The 25,070-nt window shown below is 45.2% G+C and overlaps 2 protein-coding genes across 2 annotated transcripts; one reads left to right on the forward strand and one right to left on the reverse strand.

The window, feature by feature from the left end:
- The first annotated feature begins 12,315 nt into the window (after positions 1-12,315).
- Positions 12,316-14,078, forward strand: LOC125513586 (H/ACA ribonucleoprotein complex subunit 3-like protein). Its single transcript, XM_048678723.1, has 4 exons — positions 12,316-12,460; positions 12,576-12,655; positions 12,748-12,790; positions 13,752-14,078. Exons 2-4 carry the CDS (start codon positions 12,602-12,604, stop codon positions 13,847-13,849), a joined length of 195 nt encoding a protein of 64 aa, XP_048534680.1. The 5' UTR covers positions 12,316-12,460; positions 12,576-12,601; the 3' UTR covers positions 13,850-14,078.
- Positions 14,079-14,958: 880 nt separating this feature from the next.
- LOC125513584 (two-component response regulator-like PRR1) lies at positions 14,959-17,841 on the reverse strand. The gene is made up of 6 exons (XM_048678722.1): positions 17,279-17,841; positions 16,979-17,140; positions 16,760-16,893; positions 16,467-16,634; positions 16,191-16,266; positions 14,959-16,072 (listed from the first exon to the last, which is right to left on the reverse strand). Exons 1-6 carry the CDS (start codon positions 17,439-17,441, stop codon positions 15,225-15,227), a joined length of 1,551 nt encoding a protein of 516 aa, XP_048534679.1. The 5' UTR covers positions 17,442-17,841; the 3' UTR covers positions 14,959-15,224.
- Positions 17,842-25,070: the final 7,229 nt, after the last annotated feature.

A 25,070-nucleotide genomic window follows, 5' to 3' on the forward strand; every position in this document is an offset into this window, starting at 1 on the left:
TGTTAGTGGTACACCTGATCTTCCTGCTGTACTAAGCCCTAAGTCTCCTCAGTTTAATACTGGAATTAGGGGCAGTCCTAGGTTTAAGGTTAAAGCTCAGAAAGGCAATTTGAACCAGTGTCATGGAGGCAGCAACAATGTAGGCAGTAGCAGTGTTCCACCAATGGCACAAAGTGTTGGCCATGAGCTCAGAAGAAGCAGGAGAAAGCTTGTGGTAGAAGAAGAAATTTGCAATGAAAAAGACAGTGACAGTGATGACAGTGAGTGGGATTCAGACTGGGTTGACTCTGACAATGAAGTAGGTAAAGATGATGATGATCTTTATGAAGAATGGGTGGATGAAAAATTTGAGCAGAAGAAAAAGAAGAAATCCATATTGGAGCAGGACAGTGACTATGAATCTGATGAGCTGCAAGAGTTGCAAGATTCTGAGCTTGAAGAGAGTGATTCAGCAGAAGAAGTGGAAGTAGTTGATGCTCAAGGAAGGAAAACAAGGAAGAAGAAAGTGAAGCTCAAAAGGTGGAGGCCAGAGAACATGAAAGAGGTGAATTTTCATATAGGAATGGTGTTCTTGACAGTGACTGAACTAAGGGCAGCAATTCAAGAGTACATTGTGAAACAAAGAGTGCAAATACGATACATTAAAAATGATAAGCAGAGGGTTAGGGCTGGCTGTGTTGGTGATTGTCCCTGGTTCTTATTTGTTGCACCCGATAGCAGGACAAAATCTTGGGTTGTGAAGAAGTATGTGGGAGAACATACATGTGAAAGAGAGTGGGCACTGAAGCAATTCACAGCAAAATATCTAGCTGCCAGGTATGTGGAGACTTTCAGAGCAGATGAGAAGATGTCCTTGCAGAACTTTGCAAGGCTTGTTCACTTGGACTACAATATGCTTCCTACTAGAAGCAAGCTAGCAAGAGCAAGAAGATTTGCACTAAAGCAAATACATGGAGATGAACTGGAATAGTAAAATTTACTTTGGGACTTTGCAGCTGAAGTTAGAAGGTCCAATCCTGGAAGTACAATGTTTGTGAATACAAAAGCTGGAGTTTTTGAGAACTGTTACATGTCATTAGATGCATGCAAGAGAGGTTTCTTACTTGCTTGCAGGCCAATTATATGCATTGATGGGTGCCACATTAAGAACAAGTATGGTGGAGTGATGTTGACAGCTGTTGGAGTTGATCCCAATGATTGTATCTTTCCCATTGCTATTGCCATAGTTGAAGTTGAAGACACTGTTACATGGAAGTGGTTTCTAAACACATTGAAGGAGGATCTAAACATACAAAACACAGCAGGATGGACACTTATGAGTGACAGGCAGAAGGTATCAGTACTGTAGCATTTCATTTGTCATACTGTAGCATTTCATATATAGCATTTCTTTTGTCATACTGTAGCATTTCATATATAGCATTTCATTTGTTTTCTATACTCTGTGTATGTAGGGGTTGATCAATGCTGTCAATGCACTGTTTCCTGATGCACAACATAGATTTTGTGTTAGGCACCTGCATCAAAACTTTGCAAAGAACTGGAAAGGCGATGTTTTCAAGAATAAGTTGTGGCAAATTGCAAGAGCTACACATGAGGCAGACTGGAAGAAATACATGCAATAGATGAAAGAGATGGATCAGGGGGCATTTGAGTACTTGGATGCAATTGACCCAAGACAGTGGTGCAAGGCCTATTTCCAAGAACTCCCAAAATGTGATTTGCTTTTGAATAATAGTTGTGAAGTGTTTAACAAGTAAGTACTAACAGTAGCATCTCATTTCTCTAAAGAACTGTAGATACATACTTGTTAATAGTAGCATTTTATTAACAGTAGCATTTTATTTGTTGCCACTGTAGATACATACTTGATGCTAGAGAACTGCCCATTGTGAGTGCTCTTAAGAAGATCAAGGACCAGTTAATGACTAGGTTTTATAGCAAAAATGTGGAAGCTGAGGAGATGTGTGGTTCTATTTGTCCCAAAATTAGAAAGAAATTGAACAAAAACATTGACATGTCCAACAACTGCACAACTTTGCCTGCTGGGCAACATATCTTTCATGTCAAGGGCATGATTGGGGAATATGAGGTGAACATACAGAAGGAAGAGTGCTCATGTAGGGCCTGGCAGCTCTCTGGAATTCCATGTAGACATGGAGCAGAATGTTTAAGATATGAAAGAATTAAACCAGAGGTTGTTGTCAACAAGTGCTACAGCATTGGAGCTTTCAAAGCAGCTTATGGAAAAGTCATAATGCCATGTAGTGATCCTAGGGTGTGGCCTAGAACTAATGGCCCTCCAGTGGCACCACCCAAATATGAGAAGCAAGTTGGGAGGCCTGGGACCAAAAGGAAGAAGAACCCACTAGAGGAAGAGAATGGTACTAGGATGAGCAGGCATGGCATTGTGGGGCATTGTAGTGTGTGCCAGCAGCCAGGGCACAACAAAAGAAAATGCCCTGAACTTGGTAGGGGCCCAGCAGCACAAGTTGCACCAGAAGCAGCAGCAGGAGATGCAGCACAAGGAGCAGGAGATGGAGCACAAGTTGCACCAGAAGCAACAGCAGGAGATGCAGCACAAGGAGCAGGAGATGGAGCAGCAGGAGATGCACCAGTAGGAGATGAAGCAGCAGGAGATGCACAAGCAGAACAGGCACAACCTGAACCTATTCAGGTTATTCTACCTGAAGAAGCAGCAACACTGCCAGCACCTAGCCACAGAAAAAACTGCCAGTAAAAAGGCCAACTTACAAGGTGTTCATTTTTTCAACATTTATGCATCTGTACATTCTTTCAACATTTATGCATTTTTACATTGTAATGCCTATTATGCAGAAAAAGTCATGCCCACAACTCTCAAGTAGAGCATCCAGTTTGGTTTCACCTTCAATGACTTATGATCTTGCTTCATCTACTGTAATGGAAATCCTGCAAGACCAAGTGAGTGTTAATTACTTTCTTGTACTGTGTATTTTCCTAATAATTACTAAGTGTTGCAAATGCTTCAATTGTAGGTTATAGCTACACAACAATCACAAACATCGTTGCCAGCTCCTCTACCAGAGAGCCAGTTCCTTGCATCCTGTAGAGATGCCCTGCCCCCTCCAAGAGTGCAAACTACTGCAACACTTGGCTTGAAGAGAAGGAAGAAAGTGAGAAAAACTAAGGAGAACAAAGCCCCAGGAACTCAGAACTGAAGAGCTACAAGATTTACACAGTTTGGACATATTTTGGACATATTCTGGAAAGAAGCAGTGTAGGATGTTGTCTTTTTTTGGTTAGGAAACAAGATGGTTTGTAATGAAACCTGATGCTGGGATGTGCCTCTGGGTTTCACACAAACCATGGAAAAGAGTACTCCCATGGAAATGTAATGCTATTTCCTACTTTTGTTGCACAACTTCAAGACTTTGTAATGTTGAACCCATCTATCTATCTATCTTTCAAACTACTTCTAAGTTCAATCACTGTTTATTTGTGTTGTCAATGCTATTGAAAAAATGCTGCCACAATACAGAAAAAACAAACAAAATGCTGCCAAATTTTACTTCAATTTCATTACCACAGTACATGATCAATATCTAGATAAATCAACAGTGCATACATCAACACTGGATACATCATACTACCACATCACTTCTTAAAACCTACATACACCACTACTGCAATCAGTACAACAAGTGCACTGAGAATACTCTTACAAAGAAAAATGAGCTCATTCATCTTCTTCACTACATCTGCATTCACCACAGTCTCAACAGTGCTCTGCATTGCTACTGCACATTCCTCTTGCACATCTATTTCTTCACTTGCAATGACACCAGCCGAATCAAAACTGCTAAATCCATGGCTGATGTACCCACCTTTCACCAAAAAATCATAATAGTTGTCTGGTCCATCTTCCCAATAATAATGTTGGCAAGGATTTGGTGGAATCTGACACAAATTTAGTAACAAAGTTCAGCAAAAAAATAACACAGGAACACACAAACATCAAATCAATAGGGGCATTTGTAGAAAATCTTACATGATGATTGGGGCATTTGTAGAAAATCCTGCCAGGATTTGCCTCCGATTTTGACACAAGACGAATTGTAGATCGAATGCGGCAGCTAGGGCAAAGTACCAACGGCAGCATCCCCGCCGGCGGCTGCACCGAATGAGCTACTGTCCTCGGTGGAGATGTCGGTGGTGGAGACCGCGCTGCCAAGGCCATGGATGACCGCGATGGACCAGGAAAATTCCTCCCGTGGCGCTTCACCGTGGAGGAGCTAGCGGCGGCAGACATGGCGCTGGGCGGCGGCGGAGGGAGCAGAGCGGGGTGGAGGAGACCTAGGGACGGGGGAATGGGAAGGACGGATTAATCAGGGGCCAAATAGCATATAAGCCCAACCGCTAGGGGCGGGAAAACTCCCGCCTGGGCCCTCTGGTGTCGAGGTGGCACTGGTCAGCGGCGGTCAGACGAGATTAGGACCTCGGATGAACAACTTAAAAAGATATGGGACTCAAATATGCATTTTGAAAGAATTAGGACTCAAGTGACACTTTCAGAAAAGAATTAGGACCGCGCTTGCATTTTACTCCTCTCCATTCCCTAATCTCAAATCAGAAGAAATCCGGAGGGGGAGAAGAGAGGGCGAGCTCCAAGGTTCTCTTCAACGAACCAGAGGACGAGAGAGAGGGGATGGCTGGCGCTGCTGTTGGAGTGAGTTCCCCCCTAGTTTTTCTTCTCCATCATTTTGTTGTCTTGTTTCTTGTTTGATGCTTCACCGTAGATCTGTAGGGGATTGGGGGTAGTTTTGTTTGTGGATCAAGTGTAGAATAGTAGGTTCAAGTCTATAATGGACTCCAGGATTTATATGCATTTTTTTGTATCCTTATTTGTTCAAGCATTCAAAAGATTGGAGGATTGATTTGGATGTGGTAGTTTGTACGGTCAAGATCAAGTTGTATTTTTTGTAGTGTCTCAAAGGGGCCGGCCAGAGTGAGCGGCTGCTAGGCCTTTTTTGTAGTGTCTCAAAGGGACCTCACTTTTTAGTCTTTTTGATTTCACTTTTTTTGTTAGCTTCTTAGTCTGAAAATGGATTTTAGTCCAGAGGCTTGTTGTGAGTCAGCAGCATGAGGTCCTCGCCCAAGCTAAGTGCATGTCTGCTGCACTGTAGGAGTTTTATTACTGTGCCCATGTATCCACTAGAGTAGATAGGATTTTTGTATGTCTATACTTACCCCCGCAAGATGAGGTATTGTTCTTTTCTTTTGTTTGTATTAAATATCTGATTAGGAGTTTCAAGCAGAGAATTGCGTCCATATTTTATACTTTTTTAGGGTTTTTTTTTCGTGTTGAAATGCACAATAGTGTCTCTCGCTCAGGCGCGTGGATCAGCAATGTCGGTGTGGCAGATGTGAGTATGATGCTGGTTTCTTTTTTGTTACAGCTAGATTCACTTATCTAATCCAGATTTTTGCTTTTTTTCCTATGTTTTTTGAACTATCCAGTAAAGTTTAGTTTTACAACTAGTAGTACTAATTTCGTTTTTTAGTAGCCCAATAAACTGAGATGAAATGGTCTATTTCTTTTGGACTGTACTAGAAGTAGGGTTATCAAGACCGCTTTTTCTTCTTTATGCTTGTAGGTAGTAGGTTTTATCGACATCCTCTGTACATAGTGTATAGTATAGTTCATTTGTTTACACCCTTTTTGTACATCAGTGGGAGTGACAATCTAGATGAATGCGTTAGGCTCTTTTCGCTAAATCAGTAGCATGTTTTTGAAATTTTTTCTATCAAAACAGGAGAAGATTTTTACTACTGATTTATTGAATGTATCAGTAGGAGTAGGTATGTTCATTTGTTTTTGATAGTCCCTATATAATCAGTAGCTTGTCGTTTCTGAAAATTTTCTATGTAAATAGTACATATTATTGCTGAAATCTATCATTAGGGAGTGGCCTTGTTTTATTTCTTATTTTTGCTGATACTTTTATCTATTTTAAAAAGGAATGATTAATGAAAGTAAGTATCCAGCAACAGCATGTTTTATTTTAGTTTCTTTTTTCTTTTTCTGCCGAAAACCTGTATGAATCAGTATGATGTTTATTCCTTTTTGTATATGAAATCAAGATAATATGGTCTTTTTGATGGATCCCCACATTGCAAATTTATTTGTTTTCTTTTTTTTGGTCATTAGTGGCGACGCCAATGATATCTCATCATTATCTCGAAATCTTTCTCGTCGGAAGGATACAAGTTTTTTCCTCTAAAAATCATTTTTTAGCTGAATATGTATGGGTCTCACTAGCACAAATTTATCGCTTTTTTATGCGGCACAGGAGATGGTGTGCAGAGTTTGTTTGAGCCCTTGCTACCGCGAGAGCAGGACAAGTGGGATGAGCATGTTTGTCTGGAAGGAGTTCAAAAACGCAGGGGTAACTTCGCAACCTATATATATATAATTTTTTATTATTTTTCCACTGTTCTGATCTTTATTTTTAGGTACTTATCATCATAGAATTATTTTATTGTTGTTGAAGGTTGATATTTGTTGTTCTCCCAGAGTTTTGAACTTGATGGGCGTTTATGTCATGTGCAGTAACCTATGCTAGTTCTAGACTGATTTTTTTAGGTTGTTTTGCATCTTTTTGACTTTTATATCAGTGCTCAATTCATTTTTTCAGGCAGTTTTGATGATCATTTTTTTGTTGTTCTTTTTTTGTGTTCAACACACAATAGGTTGTGCCATGCAACGAAAGAGTTCGTTTCAACGACCTGACAGGGGATACACTGAAGTTTAAGGCAAACAAATGGACGTACACCGTTAAGTGTCACAAGGGGCCCAGAAAGAGCATAATGTATGGTAGTGGGTGGAGGAAATTTGTTGCAGACAACAAGTTGGGGAAGGGCCAGCTGGTTCTCTTCTACCTGGACTAGCCTTCCCCAAGGGCAGTTGTCTGTGTGATTCAATTCGGGAATGGTGCCGAAGATGAAGGATCTGAGGCTGAGAATGACTACATGGAAGTCTCAGATGAAGAAGACGAGGATAGACAAGCTGGCAACAGTGATGACGATGATGATATTGTTCGCACTCAGGAAGATGGGCTGCTTCCGCTCAACAATGGGTTCATAGGGTTGGCATTTGTGCACCGCCTCACGAGGACTAATATTCTTTTGGGAAGCATGGTATGTATCCACTTTCTCACTGTTTTTTTTTCAGTTTTTCTTTTTGCATGTTTAGTTTTTAAGTAAAAGGTGCAAGCACTTTCGTTGCAATTTTTTGCATTAGTGAAACTGTTAATTCTGAAATTATTTTACTTTTGTTTTTATTAGTTTAACTATAAGTTAAAACCTTTTTTGAAATCTGCATTTTTAATTTGTCTTTTTTGTGTAAACTTTGGTTTTTATTAACAGAATGTTCGAAATCCTTTTTTCTATTTTTTCCAATGATTAAGCATATATGTTTCAGGCTGTCTTTATATCTCTCTTTTTTATATATCTTTTTTAACGTGCATTTTTTATTGTCTTTTGTAGATTATTAGTTTTTCCAAACGCCCCCATGAACGAGCGAAACATTTTTTTCCAAAGATGATTTGGAAAATGAAAAATAACAATGCATATGTGTGTTGTTCATTTTTTTGGAGGGTCAGTAGGGATTTTTCCCTACTATAGTTGGTCAAATTTTTTTTGGAGAATTTTTTATTAAGAATTGTTGGGCAATCAGTTAGAATTTTTGTGCAGAAATCATTAGTTTAAGAATTACAAGCCTTTTTTCCTTCTGTTTTCTTTAGCCTTTTTGTTTGCAACTACTACACTATCTTTTTTTCTCTTAGTATGCCGTGTGTGTGTGTTTAGCACATGAGGGCATGGGTGCGCGTTTCTTTTTTTAGGAGACAATGTAATTTAAAAATACCACTTTTTTATAACAATTTGTAATTGTAGTTGGGGGAGGAGGAAGTTTTGTAAGTGGGTTTTCATAAGAGAGGACGTTCTGACAGATAAACACACCCATGAATGCAAGTGCACGTTGCACACACCCCAACTACCATGGCAACGGTTGGAGAGCGGTGAGTGTCGCATCGCCGGTAGGGAGAGCGGATGGAGGGGTCGCATCTCTCTCGGTATGGTTTGTTTGTAAGTGGAACGGTAGGATAGGGGTGGGGGTCACATCTGCAGTAGTAGAGGGGTGGGAACATTTTGTTTTGTCGGAGGGGGCGGCATTGAGAAGATGGGGCCATTTGCATGCCCCACAACAGGCACACAACTATATGTCTTTATAACTTGGTTTAAACTTGACTACAGGTAGAGAGGCCAGTTGCATGTCCTACAAAAGGCACGCAACTGCATGTCTTCGAACCCGAGCGCAACTGGAGACCTTTGTTTTGTCGGAGGGGGCGGCGTCGAGAGAGAGGGGGGCCACTAGGCACGCAACCAGATGTTTTTCCCAGCATGGTCACAACTGCATGTCTTTTTAGAACTTGGTTGCAACTCGACTTCTAATTTCGTTGTATAGGCAGAGGCGTCAGTTTTTGCACATCCCACAATGGGCACGCAACTGTATGTCTTCTACCTTGGTCGGAACTGGGGGGGCCTTTGTTTTGTCGAAGGGGTGGCGTCGGGAGAGAGGGCGCTAGTTTCATGTCGCACAACAGGCAGGCAACTGCATGTCTTTCTAACTTGGTCGCAACTAGGGGGACCTTTGTTTTGTCTAGGGGGGGTCGAGAGAGAGGGGGCTAGTTGCATGTCCCCACAACAGGCAGGCAACTACATGTCTTTCTAACTTGGTCGAAACTAAGGGGGACCTTTGTTTTGTTGGTGGGGGTGCAGCATGAGAGAGAGGGGCCTAGTTGCATGCCCCACACTAGGCATGCAACCGCATGTCTTTCTAACTTGGTCGCAACTAAGGGGGTACCTTTGTTTTGTCGGAGGAGGCGACATCGAGAGAGAGGGGCCCAGTTGCATGCCCCACACTAGGCGTGCAACCACATGTTTTTTCCGAGCATGGTTGCAACTACATGTCTTATAACTTGGTTTGCAACTCCACTTCCATTTTTATTATACGGGGAGAGGCGCCAGTATTTTGCATGTCCCACAATGGCACGCAACTACAAGTCTTCTAACTTGGTCGCAACTTGGGGGGGGGCTTTGTTTTGTCGAAGGGGACGACGTCGAGAAGAGTGGGGCCCAGTTGCATGTCACAAACTAGGCATGGAACTGCATGAACTCCAACTTGGTCGCAACTAGGGGGGGCTTTGTTTTGTTGGAGGGGGCGACATCGAGAGATAGGGGGCCAGTTGCATGTCCCGCAACAGGCATGCAACTGCATGTCTTCTAACTTGGTCGCAACTAGGGGGGTTCTTTGTTTCGTCGAAGAGGGCGGCATTGAGAGAGAGGGGCCCAGCTGCATGTCCACGGCAGGCACGCAACTGCATGTCTTTATAACTCCATGTCTTCTAGCTTGGTCGCAATTGCATGTCTTATAACTTGGTTGCAACTCTACTTCCGTTTTTGTTGTCCAGGGATAGGCGCCGGTTGCATTTCCCACATTGGGCACGCAACTGCATGTTTTCTAGCTTGGTTGCAACCGGGGGGGCTTTGTTTGTCGAAGGGGTGGTGTTGAGAGAGATGGGGGCCAGTTGCATGCCCCACACTAGGCACACAACTGCATGTCTTCTAGTTTGGTCTCAACTACGGGGGATCTTATGTTTGTCGGAGGGGGCAATGTTGAGAGAGATGGGGCTCGGTTGCATGTCCCACATTAGGCACACAATTGCATGTCTTCTAATTTGGTCGCAACTGCATGCCAACTCGACTTCCATTTCTTGTTGTACGGGGACATGCGCCAGTTGCATGTCCCATATGGGCACGCAACTGCATGTCTTCTAGCTTGGTCGCAAATGGAGGGGCCTTTGTTTTGTCGGAGGGGCGACAAAGAGGGAGAGAGGTGGCCCACTTGCATGCCCCACACTAGGCATGCAACTGCATGTCTTCTAACTTGGTCGCAACTCGGGGGGCTTTTCTTTTGTCGGATGGGGCAGCATCGAGAGAGAGGGGCCCAGTTGTATGCCCCACACTAGGCACGCAACTGTGTGTCTTCTAGTTTGTTTGCAACTAGGGGATCTTTGTTTTGTCGAAGGGGGCGGCGTCGAGAGACACGGGGCCCAGTTGCATGTTCCACAATAGGGCACGCAACTGCATGTCTTTCTAACTTGGTCGCAACTGCATGCCTTATTACTTAGTTGCAACTTGACTTCCATTTCTTGTTTGTACGAGGAGAGGCGCCAGTTGCATGTCCCAGCATGATGGGCACATAACTGCATGTCTTCTAGCTTGGTCGCAACTAGAGGGGCCTTTGTTTTGTCGGAGGGGGCGGCTCAGTTGCATGTCCCACACTAGACACACAATTGTATGTCTTCTAACTTGGTCGCAACTGCATGCCTTATAACTTGGTCACAACTCGACTTCCATTACTTGTTGTACGGGGTCAGGCGCCAGTTGCATGTCCCACAATGGGCACACAACTTCATGTCTTCTTGTTTGATCGCAACTAGAGGGGCCTCTGTTTTGTCGAAGGTGGCAGCGTCGAGAGACATGGGGCCCAGTTGTATGTCAATGAACAATACCAGCCTGTGACCACAAACATGTTATGTAGTTTATTTTTTTCAACTATGCATGTGAAAGTCAACAAAAAATGCACTTTATAGTACCTCTGGGTCAGCAGCAAACAGCAACTGTGTGTAGGTCATGTTACCATTTCCAAGGAAATTCATCACGTGCATTTTTCATAACAGTATAAGTTTCTTTCTTTATCAATCTTATTTTTTCACAGAATTACAAGGGCATGATAGTAGAGCAGCAGGTCATTTATGAAGCAGGGAACTTAAAGAGGGCATAAGCAATCTTTTTTCTTCAAGAAAAGCTCGTACATGTGGTGCAAATGCACTTGGAGATGGTTGGAATGCCAAATTCATCGTAGGCCTGTTATTGATGCACATACTGGACACCATGGTACTGCTGCCATGGAAACACAAATCATGCTTATGTCAGTTTCTGGGATGGTGACACATCTCAAACATATGTATTTACAATCTAAGAGATTTTTTGTTTTCGCATTTTTTATCTTACTTGGACTGGGGTCACCAAATTATGTGGAGCTGGAGCACGACTGCTTGGAAATCTCCGTGCCAAAGTATTCACTGGCTGCTACACGAAATGCAGAAGACAGTATGTGTCAATCTGAATCCATGACATATTTTTTTAGCTAATGCAAAGAACCATGTTCGTTAGTTTATCATATTCAGAAACTGTCAAGAACAACAAAAAAATTTCAACCTTTTCTCTGCCCACAGCAAGTGTACTACATGTTTAGTACATGTCCTGAACAGTATGTGTGCTGGACATACAAAAATTAGCACTGTATGAAAATTATTATCTTTTTTGTCATCAACTACTGAAACCCATGCTTCTAATATACTACAGTTTTCTTTCTTTACTTTTTTTTCTTCGGAGAAACTTGAACATCAGGCTAAGACAAAGTTGGAGTTTTCTGCCATGAAGTTATCTCAGAGACAAACCTGTGTGCCCATCAGGAAATTTCCATACTGCTCCAAGATTGATGCAGAAAAACAAAGGGGGAGAAGAAATTACAAGGTTTTCAGGTCCAAAACGAAAAAGGGAACAAGAAATTGAAAGGAACAAGCAAAAGTTTTCCTGTCGTTTGGCTATACATGGGCTCTTTGCTTTTCTGTTATGTGTTTGCTGCGTCCATGGGCAGGGACACAGGTACAACGGGCCAAACAAATAGCAAAAACAAAAAACAAACAAACAAGCAAAGCCCACACCATAAGCCCATCACGGGAGTATTAAAACCCATCAGGAAGGGATGCTAAACTGACCTAATCTGTCAGGGATGACGTCAGCCGACTGAGACTTCAAGTCTCAATTGACTGAGACCTAGACAGTCCCTAATCTCAATATCAGGCGCTATGAAATGATCATTTAGAGCTTGTCTGTTCCAGCTTTTTGTAGCCTCATCAATAAGATCCGAAACCAATTCCGGAGCATCTTGTGATCGCGCACATATAGGTCGGAGTATTACACTAAAAGCCTAAAAAGACGCACAACACAAGGGGGCCTGCAACCTGTTACCGAAATCTTTTCTGAAAAAAACCTGTTACCGAAATCATGTCCGTTTATCCAAAAGAAAGGGAAAAAAATGCCCTAAAATATTCTTTAAAAAATCACGCTGGTTAATTCGTCATGTAGTAGCTTCAGGAAAGAAAAACATCTCTGCCTCGTGGTCCTACCACACTAGTGCCCCTCAATTCTGGTCCCACTTACCAGTTACAAATCCTTCTCCTCTTCTTATACCCTTGCTTCCCACAAACCCTAGCCGCCAGAGCAGCCCTCGTCCCCGCCGCTTCTTCTCACGCCCGCCGCCTCCGCCTCCGCCTCCGCCAACCTCCTGGTAATTTCTCTTCTCTCCCCTCCCCTCCCCCAGTCCCGCCTCCCGCCTCCATCAGCGATTGTACTTCTCGACGGTCTCACGGATACGGTTGCTTCCGCTCCGTCGGATTTTTCAGGGCTGATCCCAGCGCCTTGAGCCAAGATGTATCTCCAGTTCTACACGAACGAGAAGGGTGAGAAGGTTTACACCACCAAGGTCGGATAATATATTCCCTCGCGCTTACCCGGTGATGATCTGTAATGTATTTTTGACCCCGTGCTGATGCTTTTCTCGCTCCTGTACCGCAGAAGGAATCCCCTCTCGGTGTGCCGACGCAGTCTGCCCACCCAGGTATACCAACTTCCTTTCCCTGGTTTTGTCTTGGCTGTTGGATCTTGTTACATGTACATTATTTGCCTTCGTTAGAGTTTGTACATAGTATGCCAGCCTCTTGTGCTGTAAAAGAGGGGTATACATGTGTGATTGTTATGTCAGGTTGCAGTACCAGTCTGCTTGTCTCAGACTTCAGACATGTAGGCATGGTATGTACACATACTTTTTGGAGAAACTGTAGGTGTTTTTGTGTTGGTCTTGGTCTTTTAGGAGAATTTGTTCGCGAGGAGATGTTTTCTTTTATCCATTGTACGATAACTTATCCAAAGGATTCGCATCAAAACAGTGCTGAATTCATGCTGGGAACATTGCTACAATATCTAATCAATTTTTCAGCTTGCTTGACCTGCTTTGTATTATTGTTTTGAGTGTTGGAACTAGGAACCGATTCTTAAAGAGCATTGTGATGTACCATTAGTTGTTGTTGCTTTGTTATTCAGCAATGTTTTCTTACTAGAGTTATAATTGATTACCTGGGGATCACAGTAAGAATTGAAGTTCCCATCTGAAATTGTTTCTGTTTTGAACCCATCGATGCTGGAAGATTTACTTTCTATGCATTTCTATTATGGTTGATTCTGAAAAGTTAAGAGTCCGGAAATTGCCCATCCTAGTTGCCTTGAGCTCTGAGGTGTGTGGGTAGATATTTGTAGAATACCTCAAATCATATATGTTCTTGGGTGGTGAGCTTCTCCTCTTAGAAGCACTGATAATATATGCCCGTATGCCCGTTTAACCTGTAGATGAGTTGTGATATCTTGGTTTTCTTCAGTTGAACATAAGTGCTGTTCTGCTATGTACTGTAGAATGTAGATGAGTTGTGATATCTGTATTTTAGTTGTAGAATGTAGATGAGTTGTGATATCTATGAGTATTCTCACGCTAAAGAATGGTGCTTACACAATTGCTTCTGATACAGCTCGTTTCTCCCCGGATGACAAGTACGCACGTCAGCGTTACCTGTTGAAGAAGAGGTTTGGATTGCTGCCAACCCAACAGCCCGCACAGAAGTACTGAAGCACTGGATGGGTCCTCCTAAGAGATCTGTTTTCTTTGCTGAATGCTGTTTGGAGTGTAGATTAGCTATGTGAAGAGAGAATCATTACTGCTACTTATCTTGCTTGTTATTGCAGTACCTCTGAATGTAATGCTATGCTATCGATGGATCGTACTCTTTTGTACTATGTGCTCACTGTGTGACTAAATCATTATTTTTTCTGTGCTACAAGGAGAGGATTTCTTGTTATTCTGCTGATTATGTGATGCTCAGTGAAATCGCTAATTTGTGATCTTCACACGAACAGCTTCTGATAGTGTTGAACTACCCTTGTCTTCTTTGCTCCAAGCGATCAGCTGCCGTTGACACCCCAGCGCCCCTTAGCGATTAAAGTTCATGGGCAGGTGGATTTTTTCTTTCATTCTCATTCTTTATCTTTGTATTGGAGTTGAAACTTGTCCAGTTTTCTCGTTCACATCTTGTTAACGTTGGAGTTCAAATCTGAAACTTGCTAGCTGTAATTATTGTTTGTTCAAAGATGATTGTTTGTCTTGAAATTTGACAAACCAATGGCAAAGTAAAAAGATATTTATTTATTGAACTAGGTAGTTTATGCCAGTCATCTTAATGGACTGTCTGAACTTTCAGTTGTAGTGTTTACGAACTGAACTGAAATTGCATGCTAACCCAGTTGAACTTATTACGTATGAGCTAGAGAAAGATAACACCATGCTTCTTTTTATTCACAAATGTGGCTGACATCCTCACCTTGCCTGTTAATGAGGAATCATGATGTGCGTTCATGTCTAATACTCCCTCCGTTCCAAATTACTTGTCGCATGTATGAATGTATCTAGATGCATTTTAGTTCTAGATACATCCATTTTCTGCAACGAGTAATTTGGAACGGAGGGAGTACCAGCTAATGTAAGGAGCGACTGGCAAGGTAGCAGGCAACCACAATTTCCAATTTTGCAACTTTCACCTAAAATGCACACAGGCAATAGCAAACAGCCCCCATATAAGAATCATTGCCGCTAGGCAAATTTGGATGGTGCTCTTCAACTTGCATTTGGTGAAAACAAATATTATGTGTAGTATTAAAGAACAGAGACAATGAAACTAGACAAGCGCAGAGACAAAGAGGTTATAATGCCATGTGTATCACTGACTAGTGATACTAACTTACATTGTCAAAATACAATTGCTCAAAATGTCCACAATATCCATACATATGCCACAAGTTCTTTTGAGGGGTTGGGGGGTTGAGGATGTATTGTGAAAGCAAAATGATGCATTGCTATTAGCGGGAATAATGTATTGCATATGTGTACTGAGTTGCAAAGTAAGCAATGATCATCCGCACACCACTCCACATATAATATGACCTTTCAGCTATTCTGGTGAAGAAACCAACTCAACGTCCCTGGAGGATGGATCATCGTCTTCATATTCAGATATATCATCACCAGTGCTAATTATATCTGTGTTGCTTGCCTGCCTAACAAACTGACCCCGCACCCTCGGCCTTGTTTCAGCAACTTTCTTCCGATTAACATACCTCACCTTCTTGTCAAAACAGCGGTCCTTCCTTTTCTGCCTGAATTTTGCAAGTGCTGCAGCCCTCCTGCCAGATCGACTATGTCTTTCCTCGGGAATTGGTGTGCTTGATACCGACGACCACACATTCTGCGTTGACAAATGACTTGAATGCACATTCATACCAGCAGGACTATACTGATATGATTGCATCGATGCACCATGGGATTGGTGATAAACATTGTATTGATGGAGCATTGTTGGTGGTGTATGAGCTTGAGCAGTGTTTATGTTTCCTTGGAAACTTTGAACTGAATGAAGTGCCATGCCATGCTCTACCATCCCTGGATAATAAAATGGGTAATGATACACAGGAGGGTTTCCTGAAACATCTTGTTGGCCCTCATTCCTTTGCTCCAGATGCAAGTTAGAGGAAGAAAAGCACACCAAAGGATACTGCATAGGCGTCTCAAAAGCTTTTTCATCCTGAATATTTATACTACTATTAGTGTCAATTCTGTCGGTCGCACCAGAGAAATTACCCTGGTGATCCATAACATCTATCTGATTACCCTCTCTCTGTAGTTCATTATCCAATGGGTTGTTTGCTGGAGTGCTTGATTTAACATATGCTAGAAATGCAGATGACTCAGCTATCCTCAAATTAGTCTTTATTGGGCGTGAAAACATTCCTCCTGGAGATGCTGGTAAAAAGATAAGCTTTAGAAACCGGCTGAGAACTATGAATGAGTAGGTAGCATGAGAGGGGACAAAACAAAAACAGCTGAAGAGAAAAACAAAGGTCAGACTGAAGACACTTACATGCTTTATCATCATCTTCCGCAATGCTAGGTAAATTTTCCAATTGGTCTGTTTTGGGGGGGTCCACAGCAGGAGACTGGGGATGATAAGAAAAGCAAGGGTTTAATAAGTAACTTAATGCACAGCAATGAGCATCTCATCATTGTACAGCATATGTGGTAAAAAGCACATATTTGCGGCAACATAAATTTTGGAAGACACTACAGAGAAAGAAAGAGAAAACCAATCATCGGACAGTTGTAGAACTTCCTACATACAGATAAATTAGTTGATTACCTCGTATTCATGTTGACTCGAGGTATTTGTTTCATGATTTCTATTTCCTTTCGGCTTATCATCTGTCTCGTCCGAAAGGAGTGTGGTGCTATTGGTATTGGCATCACTAGGTTCCGACAGCACCAACTCAAGATTGTCAATGAAGAAGTTTTTCTCGGCCAAACCAAGCTGCCAACACCAATATTCAATTTAGGAACAATTCATAAACAGTACAGCAATGACCGCAGGCAGACCAGCTTAGAGCATTCTTTTAAAAACTACTAGTGAAGGTGAAAAAACAGATTGTGATTTACCATCCGTCTCCTTCGCCACACATGGGTCCAGAGATTCAACAGCTCATTCATGCGAAGCGGCTTGACCAGGTACTCTGCTGCCCCGAGCCGCAAGCACTTGACAACAACAGAAACCTCGTCTCTGTTGGACATCACTGCGTAATTGCATCCGTACGATATCATTACTACAAGCATGGCACAGGAATTGGACAGAACTATGGGAACTGGATGACAGCTTACTGATGATGGGGATGTGGCGCAGTTCCTTGTTCCTGCCAATGTACTTGAGCATCTTGAAGCACTTGGAGACTGGCAGGTCGACCTCGGCCAGGATGATGTCTATCTCAGCGCCCTCGCAGTTGAGCATGTTGATCACCTGCCGTGGAGACTTGGCGCAGGTTACTGAAAAAATAAAGCAGCACCACCGAGCACCAGAGACATCATTAGAAGACAACATGGCGATACTAGTTGTACTAGTAATAATAAGGCCAACGGCAAGCAGCAAACACATGATTAACAACAAGCCTAAGGTGAATTGACCTTGGTAGGAGCAGTTGCAGAGGAGGCGAAGCACATCCCGTGAGCTGTCGGGGTCGCTGTCGCAGAGGAGGATCCTCACCTTGCTCCGGTCCACGAACGGCTGCCCTCCGCCTACCCCGGCGCCGCTGCCGCCAGCGCGACCCCCCTCGCCGGCGCCCACCATACCCAAGCCCCAGGCAGCCACCTGTGCGCAATCAGCAGAGACTTCCCACGGGCGCGTTACGAGGAATCAGCAGAGCCCGCAGCCAGAGGAGGAGCAGACGAAGGAGGACGAGGCGGCTGTTGGATCTGCGGACGTCTCCTCCTCCATGTATGCGGCAGCTGGTACCCCCAATCAACTCGGCTCCCGGCGAGCTCCTGTGGCCGGATGATGATGGGTTGCGGCCGGTTCAGCAGTGACCTGTGCTAGGAACGGCGGCCGCGCCCGGCGGCGGCTGCCTCCGCTCGTCGCAGTCCGCCCCGCTCCATTGTCTGGTGGTATGCTAAAACTATTCGGGGCGGTGGCTGGTCTGCGACGGTGGGATGTCCACTCTGAGATATTTCCGTCGCCTTTTTTCCTCGCTTTTCACTATGGGGTGGGGGCGACACGCGGCCCGCCCGGCTCCGCAGGGGCAAAAGCCAAACCGCGCCGGCGGGTTGGAATAGATAGTAAACCGAGCCGCTCGGCGGGTCACGGCTCCGGGCTGAGCCGGGAGCCGCAGCGCGCGCGATCTCGGCCGTGCGCGGTGGGGCCGCGTGTCGCGCCGTGGCGACACGAGCGGCCGCCGTGAGAGCGACGGCGGCTGAGGCTCGAGCCTACGGGAGAGAGCGAGCCGCTTGGCTGGTTGGGGACCAGGCTGGCGGTCGCTGACCGGAGGAAAATATCTACAGTGCGTGCGTGTCTTTTGAGCTAAACGCTTTGGCTTTGCGGGTCCTGCACTCCTGCTAGTGGAGTGCGTGGACTAACTAACCGCGAAATATCTTAATCGGATGGATTAGGGGGCCGTATGCGACTATGCGTGCTGCGACAGCGAAAACGAAAGCTGAAAATGGAACGAAGCGAGAGGAGGGGCGTGCCGTCGCGCACATCACGCACATCTCCTCCCGGAGCGCCCATGCCTGCTCGCCTCGACCACGTGCGGCGGCCTCCCGTCCCTCCGTTTTGGGTCACACGGCCGGCCTCGTAGTGGTCGCCTGCCGACATGCTTCGCCTGCCTCGGAGTCGCAGGATACGTGGTGCAAACATTAGACCAACTTCAGCGCGCGACCCATCCTCTCCGCGCACGTCCGTTTGAAGGTAAAACAGACGAATAGCGCGGCCCAGCGCGTGACCTCAAACGGACAAATGTCTGAATTCCTTCCATTTTCGATTTATCTTCGACTCAAACTTGCGCTCGGTTTGGGGTGAAACAGAAGCGCGCGGACGGCCTGGACGCACGCCCTTGTCCCCCCTGGCCCGTCTGTCGGGGACACTAGCAGTCCCTCCGCTCCCAACGCTTCCAAAGTCTCTCTCCCGCCCTGCCCCGCCGACGGCGCCGCCACTATTCTCCGATCGCCTCCTCATCGCGCAGCCCCCGACCGTCCCTACCAAACCACGTCTCGACATGGCGCCACCACGCCCGCGCTTTGGCCGTAGTTTTGGCCGTCGCCGTCTTTGCCGGTCGCAGAGGGGAGACGCCCGCCAGCGACGTACCACGGCGGCCTCGGCAGCTTTCGACGAGAGCTCCAGAGCGGCCAATAGCCGGCCGTCAACCACCCCTGCTGCGTCGAGGTGATCATCGCGGCCTCTTCGCCACCACGACCGTAAGGTGTTCGACATTTTGCCCACAAAGGTATGGACAGTGGAGACGAGTTTTTCTTCCATCACTTCCTTTGTTCATCGGACGATTCGTCGTCGGATGATGAAGATCTTGTGGTGGCTGCACTGGTCGTTCATGACCACATTCAACGACAGCTTCCTCGGTACAGGGGGTTAGTCCCTGGCCGTGCTCCCAATCTGAACCGCCACAGGGAGAGAGGCCACACCCTGCTCTATGTCGATTACTTTGCCAACACCCCGCTCTTCAAGCCGGATAAATTCCGTCGCCGTTTTCGAATGGCAAGGCATGTGTTCAATCGTATCCAAGAGGGAGTGGTTGCTCATGACCCATACTTCGAGTGCAAGATGGATGCCCTTGGCAAGCTTGGATTCTTCTCTTACCAGAAATGCACCGCGGCCATCCGCATGCTTGCATATGGAATTCCAGGCGATCTGGTGGATGAGTATGTGCGTGAGTGAGAAAACATGTCTGATGTCAATGTACAAGTTTTGCCAGGCTGTGATCGAGGTGTTTGGCCCAGAGTACTTGAGGCAGCCAACTGCCGCTGATAGAGAGAGATTGTTGGCAACCAATGCAGCTAGAGGCTTTCCCGGCATTCTTGGCAGCATAGATTGTATGCACTTGGAGTGGAAGAACTGTCGATTTGCTTGGCAGGGCCAGTACAAGGGGCATGTCAACGGGTGCACTATCATATTAGAAGCGGTGGCATCGCAGGATCTTTGGATATGGCATTCTTTCTTCGGCATGGCATGTTCTCACAATGATATCAACGTGCTGCAGCGTTCTTCAGTCTTCGCGAGGCTTGCAGAAGGCCACTCCCCACCTGTCAACTTTGAGATCAACGGCCACCAGTACAACAAGGGATACTATCTAGCAGATGGTATATATCCTCAGTGGTCAATTTTTGTGAAAACAATCTCGAAACCCCAAGGTGAGAAGAGAAAGAGATTTGCCCAAATGCAAGAGAGTGTTAGAAAGGATGTGGAACGTGCTTTTGGTGTGCTTCAATCCCGGTGGGGTATCGTTCGAAACCCTGCACTGTCATGGGATGAAAGGAAGCTTTGGGAGGTGATGACTGCTTGTGTGATCATGCACAACATGATCGTCGAGGACGAGCGTGATGAGAGTATCTTCGACCAAGGATTTGATTATTAAGGTGAAAATATTGAGCCCCTACACCAAGACCCGGCCACATTTGAACAGTTTGCCCAATTCCACCGTGAGATGCGTGATTGGCACACTCATTTGAATCTTCAAAATGACTTGGTTGAGTACGTGTGGGATCACATTGGCAACCAATAGATGTATTGGTCCATTTTATGTTCAGTCAAGACAATTTCGATTTGGTTGTAAAACTATTATAATTTTCACACAAATATTTGGGTTGTAAAACTAGTTTTGATGAAAATATGGGCATTTTTGGCCCTGACGGACAGGATGAGGCAAAGGGATGAAGCCGCGCGCTGGGCGCACGGCCACCGCATCCCAGGACACGACCGGACACGACCCCATCGCCCTACCCAAACAGACAGAATCCGGACAAAATGAACGTCTGTTTGGGGTCGCGCGGTGGAGTTGGCCTTAGGGCATGTACAATGGTGTTATTTTAGGAATATCATCTATGATAAATGATGAGATGCAGGAGAGAGAACTCTTAAGAAAAGGCCTGCCTTCTCTTATTTAAGAGAAGACAAGAGATGATCTCTTAGCATAATAATATGTCTCATCATGTTTTTAGGAATTGCTAGTTATTGAAGATAAGGCTAAGAGATGATCCATTATAGACATTTTCTTTTGTCATCTCTAAATTACATGTACATGCCCTTATGGGCACACATGATCTGCATCCACATGGTCCGTATCGTATGTCCACAATGCATCGCTCTGGGTTTTGACTGCGAGACAATAAGGGCAGCTTGGTTGTTTCTGGTACAGGTGGTAGTCACAGTTTTTCCTCTTGCGAGGCGACTAGAAACCCTAGCCGCAGCCCTGCGAGTTCCTCCCACCCTTTTCTTTGACGACTCCCCTTCGCCGACGACATCGGTCGTCGGTGGTGAAGGGGATCGCCAGATCTACGTGTGTGGGTTGTGTAGTTTTATGTTAGGGCCTAGTAGTTTATGTTTTTGGGTCGTTCACCGTCTTGCTTTCGATGGTGGCGATAGCAGCGCTGAATAAAGAAGCTTTAGATCATTTTCTTACGAGGATTAGTGGGTAGGCATGCTATTGTGCAACCCAATCACCCTAATTCAATTCCTATAATTGATAGGTAATGCACATGGCTTTTTTCCTCATTTATTTAGGATCAATATCGGCGTGTGATGAAACCACTCGTCAAGAGAAAATCTCGGTGCTCATTCTTAAAAATTCGCTGAGGACCATGCTTATCTTGGTACTCATAGTAAAAAGGATGTGTGACTTCCAAAGAAAACTAGTAACACAGATTCTCCGTTGCCTTGTGGTACCTTCCCATGCAAGTACTTGGGATTGCCGCTTACCATCCGGAAGCAGACCGCGGCACAACTATCGGGTCTCGTGGACCAACTAGCTGCCTGTCTGCCATGTTCAAAGGTTGTGAACATGCCAAAGAGTGGAAGGATGGTGCTTGTCCATTCTGTGCTCTCGGCCATCCCAATTCATGTGATGATGGTGTTGGATATCCCTCACAAAACGATTAAGGCCATGGTGAAAATCTGCCGAGGATTCTTATGGTGTGCAAGAGTGGAGGCGAATGGAGGTTAGTGCTCCGTTGCTTGGGAGAAAGTATGCACACCAAGGTGGGCTGGTGGACTAGGTATCCTGAATCTCAAGTGGCTCAATGTGGTAATGCAAGCAAGGTGGCCATGATTGAAGAGAGTGGACTCATCGAGACCTTGGGCAGAGTTTGAAATCACAGTACCGAAGGTTATGCAGCTATTCAAGGCCGTTGCCTGGACTACGATTGCCAACGGACCTAGTACGTTATTCTGGGAAGATAGGCGGCTCCATGGCCATCGTGTGGAGGAGATTGGCCCGTCGTTTATGCCCAAATCTCGCCAGCTATTAGAAGTACACGCATGGTATGCCAAGGGTTATTGAACGGAGCATGGGCCTTGGACGTTGGTATGGACATATCGGATCACATGCTGAGCAATTATCTCACACTATGGGTGCACGTGGCGCAGGTCCAGCTTGTACCTGAGACGGATGACTCTCTCGGGTGGGCTTGGGAAAATGATGGATTGTACTCAACAAGATCGGCTTACGCAACATGTTACTAGGGAAGGGAGGTTGCGCCTGCTGCCAGCTTCACGTGGAAATCCAAGGCCCCGCTCAGATGCCGGTTTTTTGCTTGGCTCGCCTTCCAGGACAGATGTTGGACCTATGGTAGACTCGCGCGACGGGGACTAGAGACCACCAAGAAAGATGCCCGTTTTGCGACCAGGATCAGGAGAGCATAAACCACATCTTGCTTAGATGTGTTTTCTCATGAGAGGTGTGGACCTGTGTGTGCATAGCAATGAGCAAGCCAGAGTGGATACCGACAGCTAGAGCAAAAATGCTAGAATGGTGCAATGAAAAGAATGGAGGCACTATGAGCGCGAAGGATATGCAGGCAATTTTAATTCTTGTGATGTGGGAATTGTGGAAGCACCGAAGCGCGATCGTGTTCGATGGAGCAACCCCTCACCCACAAGCGTAATTTGATCAGTGGTGACTGAGGGAAGAACACAGAGAACGGCGGGCCTTGTAAAGGCCGATGTGGATGCCTTCCATGTGGCGCTAGTGGTAGGTCTTGACAAGACAGAATAGCATAGGTCTTGGATTGACGGTGGAGGGCTTGTAACTTGAGTTGTAACTACCAACGTGGGGGGCTCTTTACCTCATACCTTTTATAATATATAGTACACACACTCGTGCGTATTCAATAAAAAAACTCGAAACAAAAAAGGATTATGATAGGGTGACCCCATGTCCCTAATGTTATTTAACATTTTTTGCTGACATGTTGGCTATTCTGATTGAGCTTGCCAAGTAGGAAGGCCAGATAGTAGGAGTAGTGTCACGTCTTGTGGATGGTGTCCTATCTATTATGCAATATGCCCATGACACAATGCTACTTGTGAGCTGCGTTGGGATTTTTTCAAAGAGGAGAGGAGATGCAGCATAGTAGAGACAAGTATTACTCTCAGTGAGAACCAAGGTATCAATCTAGTAGGAGAATCACGCAAAGCCTCATGAATATTGTTGGGGAACATAGCATGCAATTTCAAAAAAATTCCTACGATAACGCAAGATCTATCTAGGAGATGCATAGCAAAGAGACGGGGAGAGTGTGTCCACGTACCCTCCTAGACCGAAAGAGGAAGCGTTAGGTTAACGCGGTTGATGTAGTCGAACGTCTTCACGATCCAACCGATCCAAGTACCGAATGTACGGCACCTTCGTGTTCAGCACATGTTCAGCTCGATGACGCCCCTCGAGCTCTCGATCCAGTAGAGGGTCGATGGAGAGTTCCGACAGCACGACGGCGTGGTAACGGTGATGGTGATGTGATCGCGCAGGGCTTCGCCTAAGCACTACGACAATATGACCGGAGGAGTAAACTGTGGAGGGGGGCACCGCACACGGCTAAGAAACAACTGTTGTGTCTTTGGGATGCCCCCCGCCCCCGTATATAAAGGGGGAGGAGGAGGTGGCCGGCCCAATGGGGGCGCGCCAAGGGGGGAGTCCTACTTGGACTCCTAGTCCAAGTAGGATTCGACCCCTCCTCCTTCCAACCAACGAAAAGGGGAAAGGGGAAGGGAGGGAGAAGGAGAAGGAAAGAGTGGGGCCGCGCCCCTCCCCTTGTCCAATTCGGCCTGCCTCCTCTCCTCCGCTATGGCCCATTAGGCCCATTAACTTTCCCGGGGGGTACCGGTAACCTCCCGGTACTCCGAAAAATCTCCGATCTTCTTCGGAACCATTTCGGTGTTCGTATATAACCTTCCAATATATCAATCTTTACCTCTCGACCATTTCGAGACTCCTCGTCATGTCCGTGATCTCATCCGGGACTCCGAACAAACTTTGGTAACCAAAACACATAACTCATAATACAAATCGTCATCGAACGTTAAGCATGTGGACCCTATGGGTTCGAGAACTATGTAGACATGACCGAGACACATCTCCGGTCAATAACCAATGCGGAACCTGGATGCTCATATTGGCTCCTACATATTCTACGAAGATCTTTATCGGTCAAACCTCATAACAACATACGTCATTCCCTTTGTCATCGGTATGTTACTTGCCCGAGATTCGATCGTCGGTATCATCATACCTAGTTCAATCTCATTACCGGCAAGTCTCTTTACTCGTTTTGTAATGCATCATCCCGCAACTAACTCATTAGTCACATTGCTTGCAAGGCTTATAGTGATGTGCATTACCGAGAGGGCCTAGAGATACCTTTCCGATACATGGAGTGACAAATCCTAATCTCGATCTATGCCAAATAAACAAACACCATCGGAGACACCTATAGAGCATCTTTATAATCACCCAGTTACGTTGTGACGTTTGATAGAACACAAAGTGTTCCTCCGGTATTTGGGAGTTGCATAATCTCATAGTCAGAGGAATATGTATAAGTCATGAAGAAAGCAATATCAATAAAACTAAACGATCATAATGCTAAGCTAACGGATGGGTCTTGTCCATCACATCATTCTCTAATGATGTGATCCCATTCATCAAATGACAACACATGTATATGGTTAGGAAACTAAACCATCTTTGATTAATGAGCTAGTCAAGTAGAGGCATACTAGGGACACTCAGTTTTGTCTATGTTTTCACACATGTACTAAGTTTCCTGTTAATACAATTCTAGCATGAATAATAAACATTTATGAAAAGACCGAGAAGAGGTGTCTAGGGGGGGGGTGAATAGACTCTTAGCATAGAAAAGTAGCAGTTTTTAATTTCTTTAAGTTAAGGTGGAGTTTTAGTACAAGTTTAACCATTCACAA

This window comes from Triticum urartu, chromosome 6 (genome assembly GCF_003073215.2).
Source record: "Triticum urartu cultivar G1812 chromosome 6, Tu2.1, whole genome shotgun sequence".
Lineage (NCBI taxonomy): Eukaryota > Viridiplantae > Streptophyta > Magnoliopsida > Poales > Poaceae > Triticum > Triticum urartu.

Coding starts and splice junctions, on each gene's coding strand:
- LOC125513586 (XM_048678723.1), top strand. CDS start 12,602: ATGTATCTCCAGTTCTACACGAACGAGAAGGGTGAGAAGGTTTACACC. Junction 12,656..12,747: donor AGAAGGTTTACACCACCAAG/GTCGGATAATAT, acceptor CCTGTACCGCAG/AAGGAATCCCCTCTCGGTGT. Junction 12,791..13,751: donor GACGCAGTCTGCCCACCCAG/GTATACCAACTT, acceptor CTTCTGATACAG/CTCGTTTCTCCCCGGATGAC.
- LOC125513584 (XM_048678722.1), bottom strand. CDS start 17,441: ATGGTGGGCGCCGGCGAGGGGGGTCGCGCTGGCGGCAGCGGCGCCGGG. Junction 16,894..16,978: donor GCGCCACATCCCCATCATCA/GTAAGCTGTCAT, acceptor GCAATTACGCAG/TGATGTCCAACAGAGACGAG. Junction 16,635..16,759: donor TGTGGCGAAGGAGACGGATG/GTAAATCACAAT, acceptor TGGTGTTGGCAG/CTTGGTTTGGCCGAGAAAAA.